Here is a 21,985-nt window from a genome sequence, read left to right on the forward strand (position 1 = left end):
CATGAGGGATAGTGAATCCCTGAGGAATAGTGTCATGACTCACTGTTAGTACAATTTCCTGTTCTGGGACTTCATTATAGAGGAAAGAACCTGGTAAAACAAATTAATACACAGAAAGCTGGGGCTGCTCATTAATCCCACTCAGTGTTTTGGGGGTCTCCAGTTCCTCTATGGTAAAGCTTGATACAGGAGGAAAACACAAAATGTTCCCCCATCAATACCTCCAACCATCCCATTCCCATTCTTCATCATATCATCCCTTTCCCCACTTCTACCCTTCCATCTGCCCTTTGGGAGAGAGGAAAGAGAGAGAAGCAGGAGTACTGGATAAAGAAAAAAAGAGGAGGGAGAGAAGGAGGGGAAAGCAAGAAAAGAGGAAAAGAGAATATAACTCCTTATTGTCAAGGAAATGTCTTTTTTTTAAATTTGAATTTCCAGCACTTATTATTTAGTATCTGGAATATAGAATGCACTTAATAAATTATCTGTCTGTCTTTCTATCTCTTATCCATCTATCTATCAATCCATCCTTTATCTATTCAGTCATCCATCGATCCATCCATTTACCTATCTAATCATCCATCTATATGTCGAATCCAGCTATCTATCTAGTTAGCTATTTATCTCTTCCTGTCTAATTAGGGAGATCTCTTTTCTGGAAGAATTGGTGGAAGGGATAGTGAGAATGAATGAAGTAAAGAATAGACACATTAATACCATTTGCAATTTAGGTCAATGGCCTGTTTGCATCCCTTGAATCTGTTTGCTAAGGCTACTTTTTGGTGAAGAATATGCAGGAGGAGGAGGTGTCTAGTTTGTTTCTTCTTCACAATCAGAAAAAAACAAAAAACAAGACACTGGAGTCAGACCAGAATTTTTATCTGGACAGCCATCTGACCAGGATAGTTTTTTTTAGAGTATTGTCTCAAATTATCAACAATTTATAAAAATTTTAGTGAGATTCTGGTATATTCCTAAATATTAAAGTCCAGATTATATTATGGGCAGTGGTTCAAAACTTAAGATTTATTATCTTAGAGAACCTCTTTATAGTAATATTTTATTTATTAAAAATAGCCTAGCAAAATGGATAGAGGAACATCCTTGGAGTCAAGAAGACCCGAGTTCAAGTCTTCTGAACCATATGGGCTGTGCAATACTGAGCAGATCACTTACATCTTGGTGTCCTTGGAAATTCTTTTAAGACTACAGTACAGTTGATGATCTGCATTGGGAGAAGGAGTTCCTATGCTGGCAACTCCTTGCACCAATGGACCACAGGTCCAGTTCAAAACCCAAACCAATCCATTTTATTGACATCTTTTGTTCTGACATCATCTCTATTTCTGAATCTAGCTTTTGTCCTTTCTCTTCCATTGGGCTACTCCCGGAAACTAAGATTTTTTTTTTTTTTTTAAAGAGAGCAAAATAGTTCAGTGAATCCAACAAGTGAATCTCCCTCCATACAAAAAGTCTCTATGGAAAAAGAAGAGATATCTTATTTCCTTTTCATCTGCGAAGGTGCTCAGTGGCTTAAAATTATAAAGAAATTTAAAATGCTTATTAAACATTATCAAAGCTTCAGCTTGACCAAGGTACATATGTGTATATTCTTCTGTTTCTATAATATCTTCTAGAGAATTTTAAAGACATTTATCAATAGAGTTGAAACATTAATTTCTATAATTAGGGAGTATGATCTGAAAAATGGGCTTAGCAAAGGGAACTGGGAAGGCTTGGTCAGAGAGGTGGGAGGAGAATAGGCAGACAAACAGACAGATTCCATGAGACAGAGACAGAAAGAAAGAAGAGAAGGGAAAGAAGAAGAGGAAGGGAGAGGGGAGAAAGAGGGAGGGAGAAGAGGAAGAGGGTGCACAATGTCATGAGACATTAGAGAAGAGGGAATATCCAGGAGGGGAAAGGTGGTCACCAATGGCACATACTGCAGAGAGATCAAGGAGGATAAAGACTAAGAAAAGGTCATCAGAATTGGCCATTAAGACATCACTGACAACTCTTTTGGGAAGCGCACTTTTTGTTGAGTGATGAGGTGGAAAGCCAGATTGGAAAGGACTGAGAAGTGAGTAAGGGGAAGCAGCAGCATACACAGCTTTTTCTCTGTCTAGGAATTTGGCAGAGAGAGAATAGAAATATAGGACAATATCTGGAGGAATAGGGTTTAATGAAGGGTTTTCCCCCCAGGTTGGAGGGGATGGATACAGCATCCATGTTTGTATGCAGCAGAGAAGGAATCAATCAGTAGATAGGTTGATGATTAAAGTGGAGGAGGATTATAAGGACAATCCCATTGAGAAAGACAGCAGGAGAGGATGGATTAAGGGGTCGGCTTTAGTGAAGAAAAAAGCCATCTCCTTATCTCAGATTGGAATTAAAGGAGGAGAGAATGGGGATGAGGTTAAAAGGATTTTTACCAGGCATACAACAGGAATATAATAAGTGCTCCCTGTGTTTTGGGGTCAAAGTTACTGAGAAAGAGGAATGAGTTGTATATAAACAATTGTTTATTCTGATAATTTTAATTGTTTTCTTTCTTTTGTTTAATTGTTACATCAGTTCATGTAAATCTCTCCGGGCCCCTCTGAAATCATCCTGCTGATCATTTCTATAGAACAATAATAGTCCATCACATTCATATACCATCACTTATTCAGCCATTCCCCAACTGACAGGCATCCACTCAGTTTCCAAGTCCTTGCCACTATGAAAAGGATTGCTACAATCATTTTTACACGTGTGGGTCCAAAGGTATAAACAGTTTGATAGCCCTTTGGCCGTGGTTTCAAATGAGAGTAGGGCTTTTCAAACTTTTGTTTCTGTAGCCCCAGCATCTAGAAGGTGCTTAATAACTGTTGGTGATACAAACAAGTTTCAGTCCTGATCTGACTATAGAATTATATATCTCTCCCAAATCCTCTACTCCTGGAATCTGACTTCTCCTAAAACCTGTGACCTCTTATTTTCATTAATTTTTTTCATCCCGTGTTGATCATTCTGTGACAAAGATAAAGAAAATTGTGAATGAATAAAACATTTGAATTTTAATTAGAAGGAATATAAAAATATTTAAAAATTATTATCATAAATACTGCTTCATGAAGTAATAGTATGTTATTTTTGAGGATTTTTTTCCTCTTTCAAAGAGTTTTTATTTTAGTAGTCTGTATTTAGACCACTTATCATAAGAAAAATGAAGTCTAAATTAGCATCCTCGTGTGTCAGTTGCTTATTTTTCCTAGAACTGAGCAGAGTGTGAACATATAGATCCCCTGTAAGATAGGGGAACTACTTCTTTGGAGGAGGAGGAGAATATTCCCTGTTCTCAAGAGGCTTATATTCTGTATGAGACAGCATAATACAGAGAACCCCAAAGGATAAAACGTGTATTTGTTGAAGTTGAATACCTGTTTGGGAAGACCAAAAAGATAAAATGATAAAGAGTGTTCATAATGACTGGAGTTAAGTGAAATCATTCAAGCCAAGTGAAGAGAGAGAGGAACGCTAGAATATTGGGCAAGGGGATTGATGGAAGGAACACTTGGCCCAAGAGTCAGGGGAGTTGACACTAATCCTCTGCATGATTTTGAACAAGTCACTGTGAATCATAATTCCCATCATCTGGAAATGAGAGGATTGGACTAGATGGCCATTGTCCATGATTATCAATCTACTTTTCCAGGATGTCTTAAAACAGAACTAAGGACTGTGGGGTCTCAGAATCATAGCTCTAGAACAAGAAGGGACTTTGGAGCTCATCTAGTCCAACCCCCTCATTTTACAGAGGAGGAAACTGAGACACACGGGGATTATAGTCGTAAGTGAGAGAGGCAGGGAGGATTTAAGCCCAAGACTCTGGATCACAAGGGGAAGGCTGTCAGGATCAGGGAAGAACCTTAGAACATAGAATGTCAGAGCTAGAAGGCACCTTACAGGTTATAGTTCTTACAGGGAAACAGTTCCAAATTTGGGGAAGTGACTTGACCAAGATCATATATCACTGTGTCCCAGTCCTCCTGCCTACTACTTAGCTGGGGCATTTGCTGTTAATTAGGTGCTGTCCAGCATGCCCTCAGCTTTCAGATTAAAACCATCTTTATGATATGAGAAAACAGGAGCATTTGCCTTTGGAAGTGGGAACAGAGGCATGTTTGTGATCATGCGTCTGGAATTCCCTGATGTCAGTCAATCCACTTCCCGTCTTTATTTGGGGAACTCTCCAGGGACTGTTCAGCCTCCACAGTCGGATGTGTCTCATTGCTCTCACCCACTTCCTTTGGTGTTTAGGGAGCGAGGCTCCACCCCTGCCCCAGCATGGGGTGTCTGGAGTGTGGGGTAGAGAACTCAAACAGCAAGCACCACCACCAGAAGCTGTTTTTAACTGGACTGCTGGCACCTCCAGGTGGACAGAGCCAGCAGGCCCTGCCTTGGAAGCCCCAAGAACTGGGGTCTAGCCAAAGAGCTCCCTTCCTGTGTGATTTGGTCAAGATATCTGTCCTGGGTGATCCAAGAGAGACTAAACTTAAAGAGAAAAGGAATTTCAGATTTGTGGATGACAGCCTTCTCTTTTTGGTGATATCAGGGGATCGTTTTGCAGTGAAATGCATTTGAGGTCACTAATTGATGCCATTAAACACAAAGACTCCCTTATAATCTAATAAATCTGCCAGTATTTCCAGGCAAAGATACAGATTTGAACTGTATATAGCCCCTTCTTTAGAATAAGCTGCACTCTCTCTCTCCATTCCTCTTAAGATAGGGCAGCTCCCTTCTGAAGTCACTGCTAGTGGGTAACCACTGAGTACTTCCATGATGCATCATAAACCTACCAATTGGCTAAATATAAGCCCCCATGGCCTGCGGCTAGGGGGGACCTCAGGGATGTCTTGTCCAGCCCCATCGTCTTAGAGAAGATGACATGGCAGGCCATGCTGTTTGCCCAGCTGATTAGTGACCAATCTGGCTAACGCACTGGTGTAATGCACTTTCCACATCGCCTTGTATTGCTGCTCATCCATTCTACGATTGCCCCTTTTCCTTGGTCACCACAGAAATCCTAGATTCAGAGATTTAGAGCCAGAAATGATGATAGGATCATGGATGGAGACCTCAAAGGAAATTACAATTCCCAACTGTTCCACTCCACCCCCACATTTTACAAACAAGGAGACTAAAGTATGGGGCAATTCCAGATAATAGATTTTTTAGAGCTGGAGGGGATCTTAAAAGACACTGAGTTGAATCCTTTCATTTTGCAGGTGAGGAAACTGAGGTAGAAGGAGGTTATTTGGGTAAGAGTCACACATAGATAGCAAGTGGAAGAGCTGAGATTTGAAGTCAGATGTTTACACTCCAAATCCTTGACTATTTTTCCATCACACTACACTTGTGTAGAGATTTTCCCTCACTTCTAGAATTGAAATTCTAGATCCCAGCTTCTGAAATTGTGACTTGTGACAATGGGCTCTCATAACTGAACATAGGAGTCATGAAATTATGATTTGTTATCAGTAAATGTTTGATTTGCATACCTATTTTACATATCTTTACATACTCATGATCATATAAAAATTTCTCAGGTGAAAAGGGGTCAGGAGTGGAAAAAGCCTAAGAAGCCTTATCCTAGAGCATATTATTAAAGAGATGGCTGATGAAATCTAGAAAAGATAACAAAGAATTGGAAAATGAGTTGATGCCCATCAGTTAGGGAATGGCTGAACAAGTCATGGTATACGAATGTAATGAAATGTTATTGTTCTATAAAAAATGATGAATAAGCTGATTTTAGAAAGGCCTAGAAAGATTTATATGAACTGATGCTGAGTGAAATGAGCAGACCCAGGACTACATTGTACACAATAATAATGTGTGATGGTTAATTACAAAAGACTTGATTCTTCTCAGTGGTTCAGTGATCCAAAATAATCACAAACGACTTTGCATTCTTTCTTTCTTTCTTTCTTTCTTTTCCTTCCTTCCTTCCTTCCTTCCTTCCTTCCTTCCTCAGGGTTACATAGTCAGGAAGTGTTAAGTGTCTGAGGTCAAATTTGAACTCAGGTCCTCCTGAATTCAGGGCTGGTGCTCTATCCACTGTGCCACTTAGCTGCCCTTATCCTGGGCTGCCCTTATCCTGATACACTTTGGACAGAAAATGCCATCTGCATCCAGAAAAAGAACTCAGGAGACTGAATGTATATTAACTCCTGCTGTGTTCACTTCTTTTTTACTGTTTTTTTTAAATCTCTCCCATGGTTTTTCTCTTTTACTCTGATTTTTCTCTCCCAACATGATTCATAAAGTAATATGTGTTTTTAAAAATTAATAAAAACAGAAATCTAGAAAAGAAAGCAGTTGATCACGAAGTGTCAGCTTTTGTTCACTTTGAACAAGTCATTCACACTGAGCTTATTTCCTTTTTTGTGACAAGGTTATTTGACTAGTAAATTAATGGAATGCTAGAGAAATGATAATAATGAAAGTTTTCAAAGTGCTTTACACTTTAATTAAAAAAGTGAAACAATCTTATTTTTCCTCAGGAGGTTTATAATCGAATGTGGAGAAATATATGTATTTTAAAAAAATAAACATGACCTGGCACAAGAAAAGTGCTTTACAGACATATTATCTCATTGATCCTCATGACAATCCTGTGAAGTAGGTGCTATTATTATCCCTATATTACTGATGATGAAACTGAGGCAGAGAGAAGGCACTTGCTTGTTTGTTATCATATAACTAATTAGTATTGAGTCAAAATTTGAACTCTCATCTTCTGACTTCAAGTCCGAAACATTATCCACCATACCTCCTAAGCTATGACTTACTGGATTAAAAAAAAAACTATTTATTTATTCAAAACTTAAATACAAAACAGAAAAAGAAAAAAATCTCCATTTGCACAGCAGAACACGAGAGGATTCAAAATATAAAACAACAAATTTCCATTTCAAGAAAACCCATATAAAAATAATTACACATTGTGTTTAGAGCTCTTACTGGATTTTAGCAGAGCATTTGAGAGTCTCTTTTTCTATTAGAGGAAAGATAGTGAAATGTGAGTGGGATAATGGTATAATTAGGGATGAATATCCAAACGTCCCTCCCCCAATGTCATTTTCAGTGGTTTGATGTGAACTTGGGAAGAAGTCTGCAGTCCATCAGCAAGTATTTATTAGGCACCTTCTGTGTTCCAAGTGGGGATGCTCCAGCTCCCAAGGCAAATATTTACAAAATCTTCTTTTTGTCCCCTTCCCTTCTTCTTCTGCTTTTCTGCTTCACAGCTAAAGAGGGCCAGTAGTGATGATATGCTCACTAAACCAGGCAGTGCTAACCCCTCTGGAGTCGTCAGGATGAAGAAAACAGCAACTTCCGGGGCCATCTCAGAGCTTGCGGAGAGCCGGTTAAAGAGCTGCGTAGGTAGGCGGGATCTGAGCCAGCCCCAGCCCGTGCCCTCTGTACCCACCATCACTCCCTGCGACCATACACGGTCCCACTCACCCATGATTCTGTAGCGTGGAACTTCTGCGTCCGGCCCGCCCGCCATGTTGTGGGTCATTCAGGCCTTGGGGGGGGGGGGGAGGAGGAGGGTCTCATGGACATGAGGAGGTCCACGGTGGAGACTCGGTTGGGATCTGAGTGCCCGGACGCTCAAGGACCACGGCCAGGTCAAGGCAGGAGCCAAGGTGGGACCCTAGAGGTGACATTGCCTCTTGCAAATATCTGAAAGGCCACAAGTAGCTCACAAGGCTTAAGGAATACCTTGTATTATATATGTACATATACATATATAATGATATATATATATATATAATACATTGTATAATAACTTCTTGTGTAGACTCGGAATGGAAGCCCCTTTGGCAGAAGGATCATGTTATTCTTGGCATTTGTGTCCCTGAGATCAGAACGTGGGAGCTGCTCAGTATATATTTGGTGGTTGGTTTTTAAAGGCAAAACAAAGACCAATTAGTGAGAGTCACGGGAAAGTGAATTCTGCCCCAGAACTTTGTAACCAAGAACAAGTCACCTCTGAATTTTGGACAACTTCCTAAACGCTTTAAATATGAGACAATGGTCCATGAGTCTCTGATCTGTGGGTAGGTTGCAGGGGATAAGAAGTATATCACATCTGGATGGAGAGGGGAGGGAAGATGCATCAAGTGTTTTACAAATATTACCTCATAGGAAGATCATTCCTAAGGATAGACAACATTTATGTGGCGCCGACTGTGTACCCAGGTTCTGTGCTAAGGACTTTATAATTATCGTCTCATGTAATCCTTGCAACAACCCTGTGGAATGGGGCTGCTGTTATCTTCATTTTACTGTTGGGAAAACTGAGGCAAACAGAGACCAGTGAGCTGCTCAGGTCACACCACCACAAGTGTCTGAGGCTGGATTTGAGTTCAGTTCTTCCTAATTCCAGGTCCACAGGTCTATCCACTAACCACTTCATTGACTCAATGTGGATAAGCTCAAAGAATCAGTAATGACTAACATGGGGAGTCATAGAATTATCTGGGACTGGAAGGAAAGGATCCCAGAAGGCATCTAGACCAAACCCCTCATTTTTTAGATGGGGACACTCAGGCCTAAGGGGGTGTAAGTGATTTGCCTTGAGTGATTCCAGAAGGAGTTTCCAAAGATGGTGGGCATCCAGGGCCTTTAATTTTACTGGTTTTTGAGCACTGAGCTTGGGAAGATGGCCCCATCTTCTCTGTCACGTTTTTCCGTCTCACATCAGAGTTTCTCCTCATATCAGAGGTCTTAGATTTCAGTTTTTTTGGAAAAAGAAAAAAATGCACATTGTTGGCAACTGTGAAAATTGTTTCCTCCATTACAAAAACACGAAAATCTCTTCTTCCGTTTGCCTCTCATGGCATTTTAATCATTTCCCAGGGAATCCTCCTGTTCCTTCCTGTCAGCAGGTTTTTATTATGTGTTGAATGCTTTTATTTAACGGCAGTAAAAAGGAATTTTATTAAAAATCTCGTGGGCTTATTACTAACATTAATGAAACGATTTTCTGACTCAATTATGTTTAGACAAAAATGCATCGTCGTTAGTCTAAATGCTTCTTGTTATTTAAATGCTATTTTCCCCCCTAACAGCATTAATTGCTACAATAAATTCTGAAATGCTTAATCATATTTTTTTTTCCCCATGATTTTGAGATTAATTTAATTCTGGTTAAGTTGAGAGATACATCACTAGGTGGCGCCAACATCAAGCACATTGACTTGGACCCAGGCTTCGTTCTTTGTTCTGGGTTCATTGGTTTGATCTGAGCTGGAAGGCCCCCAGCAGAACAGTTCCACTTACTCTTGGAAAACAGTCCTCATTCTTGCAAACTTTTGAAGGGAAAGAAATTTATCAGCCATTTATCTCAATGAAACCTATCCTTGGAAGAGTGGAATAGTCTGGAAAATCCTGTAAGGGCAAAAAAAAGTTCCTGGATGTGGATTCAAAGACTGTGGAATCCATTCCCCTCATTTTACAGATAGGTGAACTGAGGCCCAGAGAGTTTAAGTGATTTTGTTTAATGTCGCAAAGCGGGGAGTAAGGAACAGCTCTAAGAGAAACTCAGGTTATGGCTATATATATACCTTAACCTTTTTATTTATTTTGAATATTGGGGATTAATTTATATTTTGCCACTTTATCAATCAATTCCAGTGGCTCCCTATTACTTCCAGGATCATCTATAAAGTCTCTTGTTTAGCGTTTAAAGCTTTTCACACTTTGTATAGCTTACTCCCTTCCACGTACCCTATAATCCAGCTATATTGGGCTAATTGCTGCCTTTTGCACACATTTCATCTCTGATCCTCATGTCTTTAGACTTCCCCATATTGGGAATGCTCTCCCTCCTGACATCTGATTCTTAGAATCTTCCAAGACTCAACTTAAGTACCATCTCCTCTGGCCTTTCTGTCTCCCTCCCCCACCCTGCCCCCTGCCCTCAGCCTCTAGTGCCTTCCCCATATTAATTTATATATATATATTGTCTCCCCCATTAGAGTATTAGCTCCTTGAATGCAGGGATTCCTTTTGCTTTTCTTTGTGTCTGAAGGAGAAAGTACTCGATGCTGGTAGATCCATTACTGATTGAGCATGGGTATGTCTAATGTTCTAACTTTGTAAGCAGAAGACTGGAAATGCATGTTAGAAAGGAATAACTATAAGGCTACTTGGAGGGCCACTCCTTCCTTCGTGGTTTTCTGGGTGCCAGCTTTGAGGAAATATCTTAGCCAGAGCAGGGGGTGATAGATGGCTGGAGACTGTGCCATATGAGGAACTTCTGAGAGAACTGAGAAACCTGGAGAAGGCCCAGGCTAGGAATGGAGAGTTGTGTTCAAGGGTCATCAAAAAGAGGAGAATCTTCATTCTGTTTGGCTTCTGAGGGCAGGACCAGGAACAGTGGGGAAGGGCTAAAAAAAAAAAAGGCAGATTTCCTCTAGAAGTCAAGAAAAACTTTGTAAGTCCCCATTAAGTGGATTGGGCTGCCCTTCCCTGGAGGCCTCCAAGCAGAGGCTGAATGACCATTTGTCAGTATCTTTGGGTCTAGAGACAAGATGACACAGGAATTCTGTGACTCTGGGAAGGGAGAACCATAGAGTGTGGTCTAGATCACCTCTTGGACTTAGGAAGCACTTGCCTAAAGTTTGGGGAGGGATTGTGATGTAGCAGGAAGGCACTGGCTTCAGAGCCCTCGGGAGACCTTGCACTAGGCAGTTTCTGAGAACCCTCCTAATTCTAAATCTGTCTATTTTCCAGTCTGCTATATAAGATTGTCCTAACCATCATACCCTTTCACTGGGACAGGGCATCCCAAAAGTCCAGGTGCAATGACTAGTAACTTAAAACTTCACTCAAAGTTTTGGGATTCCCCATATATACTATTGAGAAGTTGCTGATAAATGTCTTTCCCCTTCAAATAGCTGGATTAGCCCCACATGGCAGCATTATCTCACTCATCATTAACATGACATTATCAAGTTATTACCCTTTCTGGCCCCCATTTCCTCAACTACAAAAGGTGGCGGGGGGTGAGGGTAGATGAAATCCAAGGTCCCTTCTAGCTTTCAATTTCTGATTCCATGATTTTATAAGTCCAAGCTTCCATTGAAGCTTGGAACCACACAAAGACTTTTAGGACAGCTTGTATACTCTTGTAAAGTGGTTAGTGGATAATTATACTGATGCCTGGAAGCTGAATGTGAAGGACAAAACAATACTCTATCACTGGGCAGCACGAGGAGAGGCAGCTGACAGTGCAGACCAACTCCTGGGGTCATCCTCTGTCAGAAATGAACCCCTCACATACAGATTGTGTAACTGAATTATAGATTGTAAGTTTGTAGGTCTGGGTTTGAATTCTGTCACTTTTACTCACAAGTTAGTCAAGCTCTTAAGAGTTGGGGGAAGGATCTTGGGCTAGCTCTTATTCTGCCGATGAGTTGAAGTGGTTTGCTGGAGCTCAGATGGGTTGTGAGGGGCAGAGCTGGATCCAGACCTGCAGTTTCTCAGACTCCAAACTCGTGTTCTTTCCCCTGTAGCACATTAATTCCAGTGTATGGTGACCTAAAGGAGACTAGGTAATGCCCTAATGCACAGAGCATCAGATCTGGAGTCAGATCCTGGGCAATCCCTGTTTACCTCAGTTTCTTCAACTGTTGGATGAGCTTGAGAAGGAAATGGCAAACTACTTTAGTGTGTCTACCAAAAAAACAAAAAAAAACAAATGGGGTCACAAAGACACGACTGAAAAGACTCAACAACACGGCAAATATGTAATAAATATTTAACATTTAAATTATGTACATATAGTTTAAATTTTTAATATTGTATATAAGAAAACATAAGATATTTGGGGATTTGTGCAAAAGGATTTGATGAGCCGTAAAGGGTAAAGTCAAGAATGATCACATAACATCTTTTTCCAGAAAGGTTAATGTTTTGTGTCTCTCTGATTTTTAAAGTTAATTCATGAAAATTCCTCTCTGAGCACAGGCAGAGTCATTTGACTAGCATGTGCCCAACCTTGCTGGATCGTGGGTCAGGGACTAAGACATTTGACTGGGAAGCAGTTGTTGGGAATAGTGGGATATGTAAACCTCAGTGTCAGTGATAATTAAATATATCAATGGTCAGATGACATCAGCTAGCTCGTTGTGAAAGATACTTTAGAATAAACATGTCAGTGATGATTATAAAGACACAGGCTAGGGAAGGGCAAAGAAAAGAAGAGACAGAATGCTTTCAGCTATCTGCTTTCTTTTTCCCATCAGCCTTTCCAGACTAAGGTCAGTTTATCCCTTTAAAGATGGCCACAGTAGCTAGATGTGTGAAGTGGAGAGAGCCTGGATCTGGAGTCAGGAAGATTCGTTCAAATCCTACCTGAGATATTTACCATCTTGTGACCCTGGGCAAGACTCAGTTTTGCATTTTGAAAAAGATGCGGTGGTGGTGTTTGCTTGCTTGGTTTTTTCTTTCTTCCCCCTTTCTCCCTTTTCATCTGATATTGATAAATGTGGAAATGTGTTTAGAAGAAATGTTTAACCTAGATGGATTACTTGTTGTCTAGAGAAGGGGGAGGGGAGGAGGGAGGGAGAAAAATATGAAGCACAGGGTTTTGCAAAGGCAAAAACTATCTTTGCACATATTTTGAAAAATAAAAAGCTATTATAGATTTATATATATCATGTAAACATATGTATTTATATATTTATGTATTTATATATATAAAAGAAAAAGATGGGGTCATATTCCAGTTCTAAGAGATGCGATCCTTTTTTGGGAGTAGATGGGCAATTTAATCATTTTATTAACAAGACCAACAGGTTATTAAATTAAAAAGAATGGTCATTTGGCCATATCTTTTAGACCAAAGACAAATACTTCATCAAGGGTTTCTTGGGACTTAAACATGGAATGGAAAAATGGAAAACTGGATGCTGCTTGACAAAAATCAAAAGGATCAATCCTCTTTGATAACACTGACAAAATCAAAGAGGGCAGTCCCCTTTGATAGGCAGACCTTATGATAAAAGATGCAAAGGGAAAACGTAGATGAAGAGATGTATTTCCTTGAGAGGGCTTCTTCCAGCTGGGCTGGAGCCTGGCCAAGACTGCTTGACCCTCTACCAGAATGCACAAATTCAGCATGGAAGATGAGAGAATCATGATGCATGGGGTGCCTATAGGATCACAAGCTGGCCTAGAAGAAGGGGTTCCCTCCCTCCCCCCAGACTCCAAGTTGGCTTACACAGCCTATTCATGAGAAAGGCAGGGGCAAGCTGGAGGACTTTGCAATGAATTCATGGAAGATTGAAGTTCAGGTCTGTGAACTTAGCTATGACCTTCTGAAGTGGTCAAGTCCCTCTGTGGAAAAAATGATCAGATTTGCTCTTTCAGCGGCTTTTCCTGGTGGACTGCATACACTGGGCTATTGTGTAGCTGCTTATTGCTTGGAGGCTTCTTTAGGTCTCTGGGGTTCATTGCTGGGCTGGATGAAATTTCTGCTTGCATATTAATTCCTTCCATGTCATCATCCATTAAAAAGAAGGGAAAGAGATGGCTGATGGTGGTGAAAAGGGCCTCAACCACCCCTGATTTTCCCCCTCTGAGCTACCATGGCATTTAGACATTCAGAATGGAAGCATCTTTCACTCACCATCTACTGGGACCAACTCTCTCCACCAATTTATATCAGCAGCTGTTCTAATTCTTATAATCTGATTTCCTCAAGCCCTGAGGTTAAGGTATTAGGCCAAAATTCTAATCCTAGGGTCCAGCCAGGATCCTAGACCATCATCATAGCTAGCATTTCTATCATTTTAATGTTTCCTTAAAGTTTGCAATGTACTCGACCTACCTACCTATGTACTGTCTGCTTGCCCATCTGTCTTTCTCTTAACTAGTCTGTCTGTCTGTCTCTGTCTGTTTATCTGTCCATCCATACATCCCTCCATCTATCTAACTACCTATCCCGTCATCTAGCTAACCATTAATATCTCTCTCTCTGCCTGTCTTTCTATCTATCCCTCCATCTCTCCAGTTATCTATCCAACTATCTGTCTGTCTATTCTTCCATCTATCCATCCATCCATCCATCCATCCCTCTATCTGCTTATCTGTCCATCCATCCATCCATCTATCTCTCTATCTGTTTGCCCATCTCACTTTGCTACCTCAGCTACCTGTCTCAGGATCTGATGGAGACAGTTGTGCTTTCTGACAGCTCCCAAAAGAAGCCCAGGTTCATTGGTTTTAGCTTGTGAACATGTCAGCAAGCATTTATCATGCATCTGCTGTGTGCCAGACTGTGCTGAGCCAAAAATGAAACAACAATCTCTGACCTCCAGGAGTTTGCAATCTGGGAAAAGAGAGATACAGAAATAAGTGTGTACATACAAGTTACATTGAGGGTGTATGTAAGGAGGAGGTGACTAATAAGGGCATCAGAAGAGATTTCTGAATTTTTTTTTTGAAATGAGTTATTTATTTAAAAAAAAATGTCTCATAGGTGATTCAGGCCAGTTGGAATGGCCTTGGGATGGAGATAGCCATCTGCACCCAGAGAGAGGACTGTGGGAACTGAGGGTGGATCACAACATAGCATTCTCACTCTTTTTGTTGTTGTTTGCTTGCATTTTGTTTTCTTTCTCATTTTTTTTCTTTTTGATCTGATTTTTCTTGTGCAACATAATTGTGGAGATATGTATAAAAGAATTAGACATATTTAACATTTATTGGATTATTTGCCATCTAGGGGAGGAAGTGGAGAAAAAAGGAGAAAAAAAGTTTTGGAACACAAGGTTTTGCAAGGGTGAATGCTTGAAAACTATCTGTGTGTTTTGAAAATAAAAAGCTTTATTAAAGAAAGAAAAAGAAAACACTTCATATAATAACATCATTTATCTGATATTATTTGGAAATGTGTTCCACATATCTGAAATTTTCCATACAACTGAAGCCTACCACTTTATGCACCATTTTAATGTTATTTCAATAATTTTTGCTGGAAATTTTTCAAAAATGTATTGCATGGAGTAAAGAAAGTTTCCTAAGGCTATAGCAATGTAAATAAAGTCAACTGGAGAAGCAGCAAATCACTAGTCAGTTATAATCATCAATATTACTATTTCACTGTCTAAGTCACAGGGGGCCCATCTTTTCTGACAGGTAATGATGGAAAAATCGTTTTCAGGGATTGTACTTTATGAAGGGGGTGTGTTTGGGAGTTTATTGAATAAGGTCATTCCAGTCACAACAAACCATGTCAGATTTTTGAAATTTGACGCATTTCATGCTCAGAAATGCCTCAAAATGCTCAGAGGCATTTCATGCCTTCTCAAAACTTAATTTAACCTTTTCGTGAAGACTCCAAACCATCATTATGAATGTGGTAGAATTAGAGCCCAAAGGAATCTTAGAGATAATCAAGTCCCACTTCCATGAAAGCTGAGAAAGACAACCTCTTAAATTTTCTTTTCTATTCCTCCTTTTTTCCAAACCTGGCCCTGTCACTGATGATCAATAAACATGGGCTGAACTGAATTTGATATGTATTTTTCTTCTACATTGATCACAGAAAAAGTCTTTAAAAGGTATAAATACGTCCATCGACTCACTCTCCCCAAAAGAGAATGATATCCTTTGGAGATTTCCTTTCTTTCTTAAGCCCAAATTGGGACCATTGAAGTGAGAATACAAACAAATTATATCCTCATTATGAACTTAACATGAGCTTCTAAATGTTTGTTCAGAAATTAACTGATTTTCGGAGATTAAGGTATACAAGTTTGTGGGATTCATTTATCTTTGCTTAGGGAGAGAGGAGCTGGTGTTTAGTCCAATAATAGAATAAATTTTCCCCCTTGACAATTAAAGAGAACTAAATGGTGATCATTTCTATGGGGAAGAGGCAGAGTTTGAAAATGGGGCAATAAACCAATTAGTGAAACTCAGTTGGTTTATGGAACCATTGTTATTTAACTCACAAGTTCAATAGGTTGTAAATTACCCAGGATGCCATTAGGGACTCTTCGGCAAATCCCTAGGAAATTAGGCAATTTTCTTTTTTTTTAAAGGCTTTTAGTGCTTAGCCCACCCAAGAATCCAAGAAACCTGCATATTACAGATAAAAAAATAGGAACAGGGAATATTGAGTTAAATACTTTTATTCTCAGTAGAGAGGTGTAGATTAAGGGTAGCAGTTGTCCATTGGTTTTGTGCAAACATTTCTTTATTGCATTATTTACCATTTTACAGTTTACAATAAATTAAAATTTACCATATTACATTATATTACCATTAATTCATCTGAGAACTCTTGGATGAGAAAAAAAAAAAAGGACAGTGATAGAGCTTGTGATTTTATTGGTATGTTCATGTTGTGAATTCAACCTTTGTATTCGAAGAGGGCCAATGACATCAAAGGGTAATGTCTTGACTTAAGAGTCAATTGGATTTAAGTGAAGCAGAGCCTGGGGCAGCTAAATGGCTCAGTGTAGAGAGTACCCACCCCAAAGCCCCCATGATCTGAGTTTAAATGGGGCCTCAGACACTTAACACTTACTAGCTGTGTGACCCTGAACAAGTCACTTAATCCCAATTACCTTGCAGAAAACAAAAAGAAAAATAAACAGACCTGTTCGCCTCCTTTTCTGAGGCTAGCTTTCTACCCACTGAGATAATATCACCTCCTCTTACAGAGCTGGGTATAATGAGGAAGAGAAATTGAAGAAGAAATGAGCACTGCCCCCCCAAATGAAAGGTGACAAAAAAGTTTTAAATATATATATATATATATATATATATATATATATATATATATATATGTAGATACAAATATATATAATATACATACCTTATAATATTTATAAAACATATAAAAAATCAGATATTTCACATTAAAAAAAAATGGAGAATGCTATTCCCATCCAAAGATAACAGATTTGGAATATGTCAGAAGATTGACGTATTTGGAAGGGATTCTGCTAGTAAAATTCAACATATGCCTTACACTAAATTTACTGTTAATCCCAATTTAAATGAAACTGCACAGAATTTCCATCCAGGGGAATCCCTTAGGATTTGAGAACCATGATTTCCTTTCAGTAAAGAAAAGGAAGGTGATAAGACCTAGGTTAATGAGGATCTAATTGTACCCATTTCTAACATTTATCCCCTATGAGATTTCTGCTGAGGTTACTGGCTTGGGGCGTTTATTATTCTATTCTGTATTTATGGTATATTTTATAATTCCTTGTCATGAGCCTGTGGTAATGGGGCCTGCTTGATGGGAGCCGGGATGGGTGAAATCAGGGTGGTAAGAGGAAGAGGAGGTGGGTAGGAGAAGAAGGCTTTCAGGAAGTATTTGTCTAGGGCCTACCAGCTGCCTGGAGGTGATACCCAGAGAGGAACAAACAGGGTCCTGTCCATAGGAACCTACGAGGAAGCCATAGAGATAGAACACTAAGCAATAAGAAAACAACAAAGGCAAAATGGGAGGAGTTTGGAATTCTCTTCTTCCTGGGTCTTGCTGTCATAAACATGCAAATTTCTGTATGAATTGGGAACTCTTTGGGTTCCATTTGCATGTTCATTTCTCTTGTAATAAACTCAGTTTTTACATAAGTTTTTGAAGTTGTGATTGCCAGTTGACAAAGGAGGGAAAGGGTCTTAGAGTTTGAGCTGAAAGGAACCGTAGAAACCATCCAATCCAGTTTACAGATGAGGAAACTGAGACTGAGGGAGGAGTAGGAGTAAAGCAAGTCTGAATTTGAACCCAGGGGTATGACTCCCAAATCCACTGACCCATTAATGTAGTATAATCGGTATTAAAGCAATCAGGTGACTCAGTGGATAGAGCACCAGATCTGAAGTCAGGAAGACCTGAATCCAAATCCAGGCTCAGTCACTTAATTAACTGTGCGACTCCAGGCAAGTCCCTTGACCATGGATCCTTTTGTTTCCTCATCTGTCAAATGAACTGGGTAAAGAATTGATGAAACGCTCCACTATCTCTGCCAAGAAACTCCCAAATGGGGTCATAAAGAATCAGACATAGGGCAGCTAGGTGGTGCAGTGGATAGAGCATAGGGCCTGAAGTCAGGAGGACCTGAGTTCAAATTTGACCTCAGACATTTAACACTTCCTAGCTGTGTGACCCTGGGCAAGTCACTTAACCCCAATTGCCTCAGGGGGAAAAAAACTATATATATTGAGGTGTCCTAAGAGCTTATCTAAAAGAAATATACTTAACAGCATTGCCACCTCCCTGCAAGCTGGAAAATCTGCATAAAGTTTTTGGCCCTCCCTTTGTACTAGAAAAGAAGTCTGATTATTATAGTATTAAAAGATAAAACATGGTGCTATTGTACAATAGTATAGCTATATTTATGCATTTATGATTTTCTGTCATCATCTATGGCTTCCCTAAAACTCCCCCCAAATTTCTGTTTAATTTCTTAAGCTTATCTGCGATGTATCAAAACCTACGATGGGGATATGTGGAAGGGATAACCATAAAGAGAGAGAGGAGAAAGAATTCTAAATTGCAATCAAATGTCTCAGCCTTTCTTATCCTGACAAATGTGTTATTCAAGACATTAGGGGGAGAGGAGAGGAGAGATACAAAAACAAACAAAAAAAAACCCCAAATATATAATTATGGGGCAGTTAGGTTCTCATCAGTAAACCTGATGAGACTCAGTGGAGAAAATCTTTCTGTTTCACCCATGTAAAAATCCTGGTTTTTCTTTACTATGGTAGATGAAACAATAATTCAATTTTGTTGTCTATACCCAAACTTCTTAAATGGTGGGTTGTACCTTCAAATGGGGTCTTGTAATTGATTGTGGGGGCCATAAAATTACAATTTATATCAGTACATATTAGATCTGTAGGCCTATTTTATATATTTATATATTTGGGGTCATGGAAAAATTTCTCAAGTGAAAAGGAGTCACAAGTGAAAAAAATTTAAGATGGCCTGATCTATCCCATGCTGCATAGAGAAATCCCAGTATGCAGTAGATGGAGCTCTAAAATTGGAGGGGTTCAAATTCAGTCTCCAGTCCTTACTGACTGTATGCCCCTGGGGTCTACCTGCCTCAGTTTCTCTGTCTGAAAAATGAAGGTAACAAACAACTCCCTCTCTGACACCTTGTTAGGATCAGCTGAGGTCATCTTGGTCAAGCATTTTGCAAACCTTGAAGTATTAACTAAATGCTGGTTGTTATGCTGCTTTTCCCTCCACATGCCTTTCAGAGGAAGATCAGAGTGGAGGACATAGGGAGCTATGGGGAAGTCAGGTGATGTTTGGTCCAAGTTCTCTCTCTGAAAAGTGCTTGGCTGTGTGATTCTGGGCAACCTCTCAGTGCCACACAAATGGCTCCAGGCTTCATTGATAGGTAGAGCGGCTTAATTCAAAGAAAATTCAGATCCAGCCACGTGAGCCAGCCTCCCCCTGAGGATCAGGCATGTAAGCCCTAGTAATAGTTAGGACTCAAGTCTTCCAGTCTTCCTCTTTTCATGTGCAAATGATATAAATGGGCTTGGATTTTTTCCTTCTCTCTGGTATCCCTTTATTCCTAAGACTCCTGGGCATCTTAGTCCATCACGTAGACAAGACAGATCAGCCAGGATCCTAACACTTGCTTACCCTTTTAAAGGATGATGAGTCATAAAGTTTGCCAAACTCTTTCCAAATATTATCTCAGTTTATTCTCAGAACAGTTCTGGGAGGTACATGTTATTGTGATTCCAATTTTATTTTATTTCATTTTTCATTTCAGTCATTTTTCAGTTGTGTCCAACTCTTTATGACCCCCTTTGGGGTTTTCTTGGCAAAGATACTGGAATGGTTTGCTATTTCCTTCTCCAGCTCATTTGACAGATGAGGAAACTGAGGTAAACAGGATAAGTGATTTGCCCAGGGTGACACAGCTGGTAAGTGTCTGAGGCCAGATTTGTCTTCCTCAGATTCCAGGCCTGCCTTTCTATCTACCGTACCCCCTACCTTCCTATTTCATAGACTTGAACCCTCATTCTTCCTGGCTTCGGGGCCAGTGCTCTTATCAGAAAAAGCCTCTTTCTCTAGTTTCTGAAATTTGACAGCTAAGGCCCCTCCAAATGTGGGGTCAAGTGATAACTTAGCATCCATGGTGAGGGAAAAAGGAAAAGGCCCATGTATAAAACTCCCCTGTCAAGTCAAGATGTTATTCACGTGTTATATTGGCAATATGAAGAAAGCCAACAAGCTCCTGTCCTTAAGGATAATAAATTCTAATGGGGGAGACAATATGTAACAAACAGGTTCCCAAACCAACTCAAGATTTATGGACTGCGGGTTTGGGAGAGCCAGAGATAAAAGCAGATGCTTGGGGCGCTGCTACAGCTCTTCCAGAGATGGCTTCTCAGCCTTCCCCTTTTCTTCAATAGAATATCATCCCTTCTTTGAAGGACATTAGGGATATCCCCCCATTTTCAGAGGTTCCAGGATGTCTCTTTAGGAACAGAGCAAAATGTTACCTGCTCCCTCAGCTCCCAGACCTACTCCTCTTGAAGCAGAGGGGAATTGAGAGCTTGAGCTAGAAAGGTTCCCTGAGTGATTCCAGATTGGCTTACACAGAAGAAATAAAGGCTTTTATCTCTGATACCAATGCTTGGTATGGGGCTACCAGGGCCCAGATGGACACTTTATCTATGTGGTGATTGTTAGGAAAAAGCAGGGAGGCCCTTTTGAACGGTAGAGACAAAAAAATAAAATCAGAGGATATTGGATACTTTCAGGATTTCTACCCAGGGTTATAGACATCAATCCTCCCAGGAAATTCTGTCTCATAAATTATCCTTGAAGCAATCTCTCTAGTGAAGGAGAAATAATAGCCTTAGGGGAGCTATTTGTGGCCTAAATGATAATCCACAGTCCACAGGGGAGTAGAGAATAAACCTTTAATGCAGCAAACCTTTCCTGACCCCCTGGACTGTGAGATCCCCCTTCATCTCAACCACCTTGTATTTATCGACTCTGTATTTATATTGATTCCCATCACATTTTTTTTGTATAGAATGTTGTTGCTCAGTAATGTCCAAATCACTGTGACTCTATGGACCACACTACCCGTGTGATTTACTAGGCCAAGATACTGGAGTGTTTGGCCATTTCCTTCTCCAGTGGATTAAGGCAAACAGGGTTAAGTGACTTGTCCACATCCAGGGTCACACAGATAGGAAGTTTCTGAGCTGAATTTGAACTCAGTTCTTCCCGACTCCAGCCCAGCACTCTGTCCACTAAACCACCCAACCGCCTCCAAGGAAAACAGTCAATTTGCTGCAAAAGCGTCAGAACTGGTTTCCAATCCCAGCTCTACCTCTTACTAGTAGTTTGATCTTGGGCAAGGCATGTAACAGACATCTCTGAACCTCAGTTTCCTTGTTTCTGAAAGGAGGAGGTCAAAATGGTCTTAAAAGTCCTTTCCAGGCCTAAATCTAGGATCCTAGGAAACTATGAATGCCTTTGGGGAGCAGAAGACAGATTGCCAAGCCCCAGGTGGGCATCCCAATGGGGTCTGTCTTTGGGTCCAGGGTTTGTAAAATAATCAGACAAGATTGTGGCTAAAATTCCCTTTCCTAGAATGTCTGTAGCAGGCCTTGCCTTAGAAACCAAAGGCGTCCTTCCACCGTGAATGGAGACACTGATCTATGAACGTTGTTATGGATGTTATACAACAAGATCTCCATGAGGTTAGGAGCAAGGGAATTATTTATTAAGTGCCTACCATGTGCCAGGCCCTGTGCTATGTCCTTTACAAAGATTATTCATCCTCATAACAACCCTGGGAGGTGTGAATACATTTAATAAAGGTATGCTAAGGTACAGCCTCTGAGCAAAATCATTTTATTAACAGCGACTTGTATGGTTGTCAGCAAAGTGGGTGACTATCTGTCACAGGTCATC

General features: G+C 40.1%; 1 protein-coding gene across 12 annotated transcripts in view; it reads left to right on the forward strand.

Moving 5' to 3' along the window:
• The window catches only part of SPECC1 (sperm antigen with calponin homology and coiled-coil domains 1), a 321,163-nt gene that overhangs the window by 69,102 nt on the left and 230,076 nt on the right, over nt 1-21,985 (forward strand). For 11 of the 12 annotated variants that reach the window (XR_004234081.1, XM_031967836.1, XM_031967838.1 and 8 more), the window contains exon 3: nt 7,296-7,431. Coding sequence is in view for 11 of the 12 variants with exons in the window: in XM_031967836.1 (XP_031823696.1) it covers nt 7,296-7,431 (136 nt within the window). In the remaining variant the exon portion in view is untranslated. Of the gene's footprint in view, nt 1-1,420; nt 1,596-7,295; nt 7,432-21,985 lie in introns of all 12 variants that reach the window. The other variant, XM_031967841.1, reaches the window with a different exon arrangement.

This window comes from Sarcophilus harrisii, chromosome 4, assembly GCF_902635505.1.
Source record: "Sarcophilus harrisii chromosome 4, mSarHar1.11, whole genome shotgun sequence".
Taxonomy (NCBI): Eukaryota; Metazoa; Chordata; class Mammalia; order Dasyuromorphia; family Dasyuridae; genus Sarcophilus; species Sarcophilus harrisii.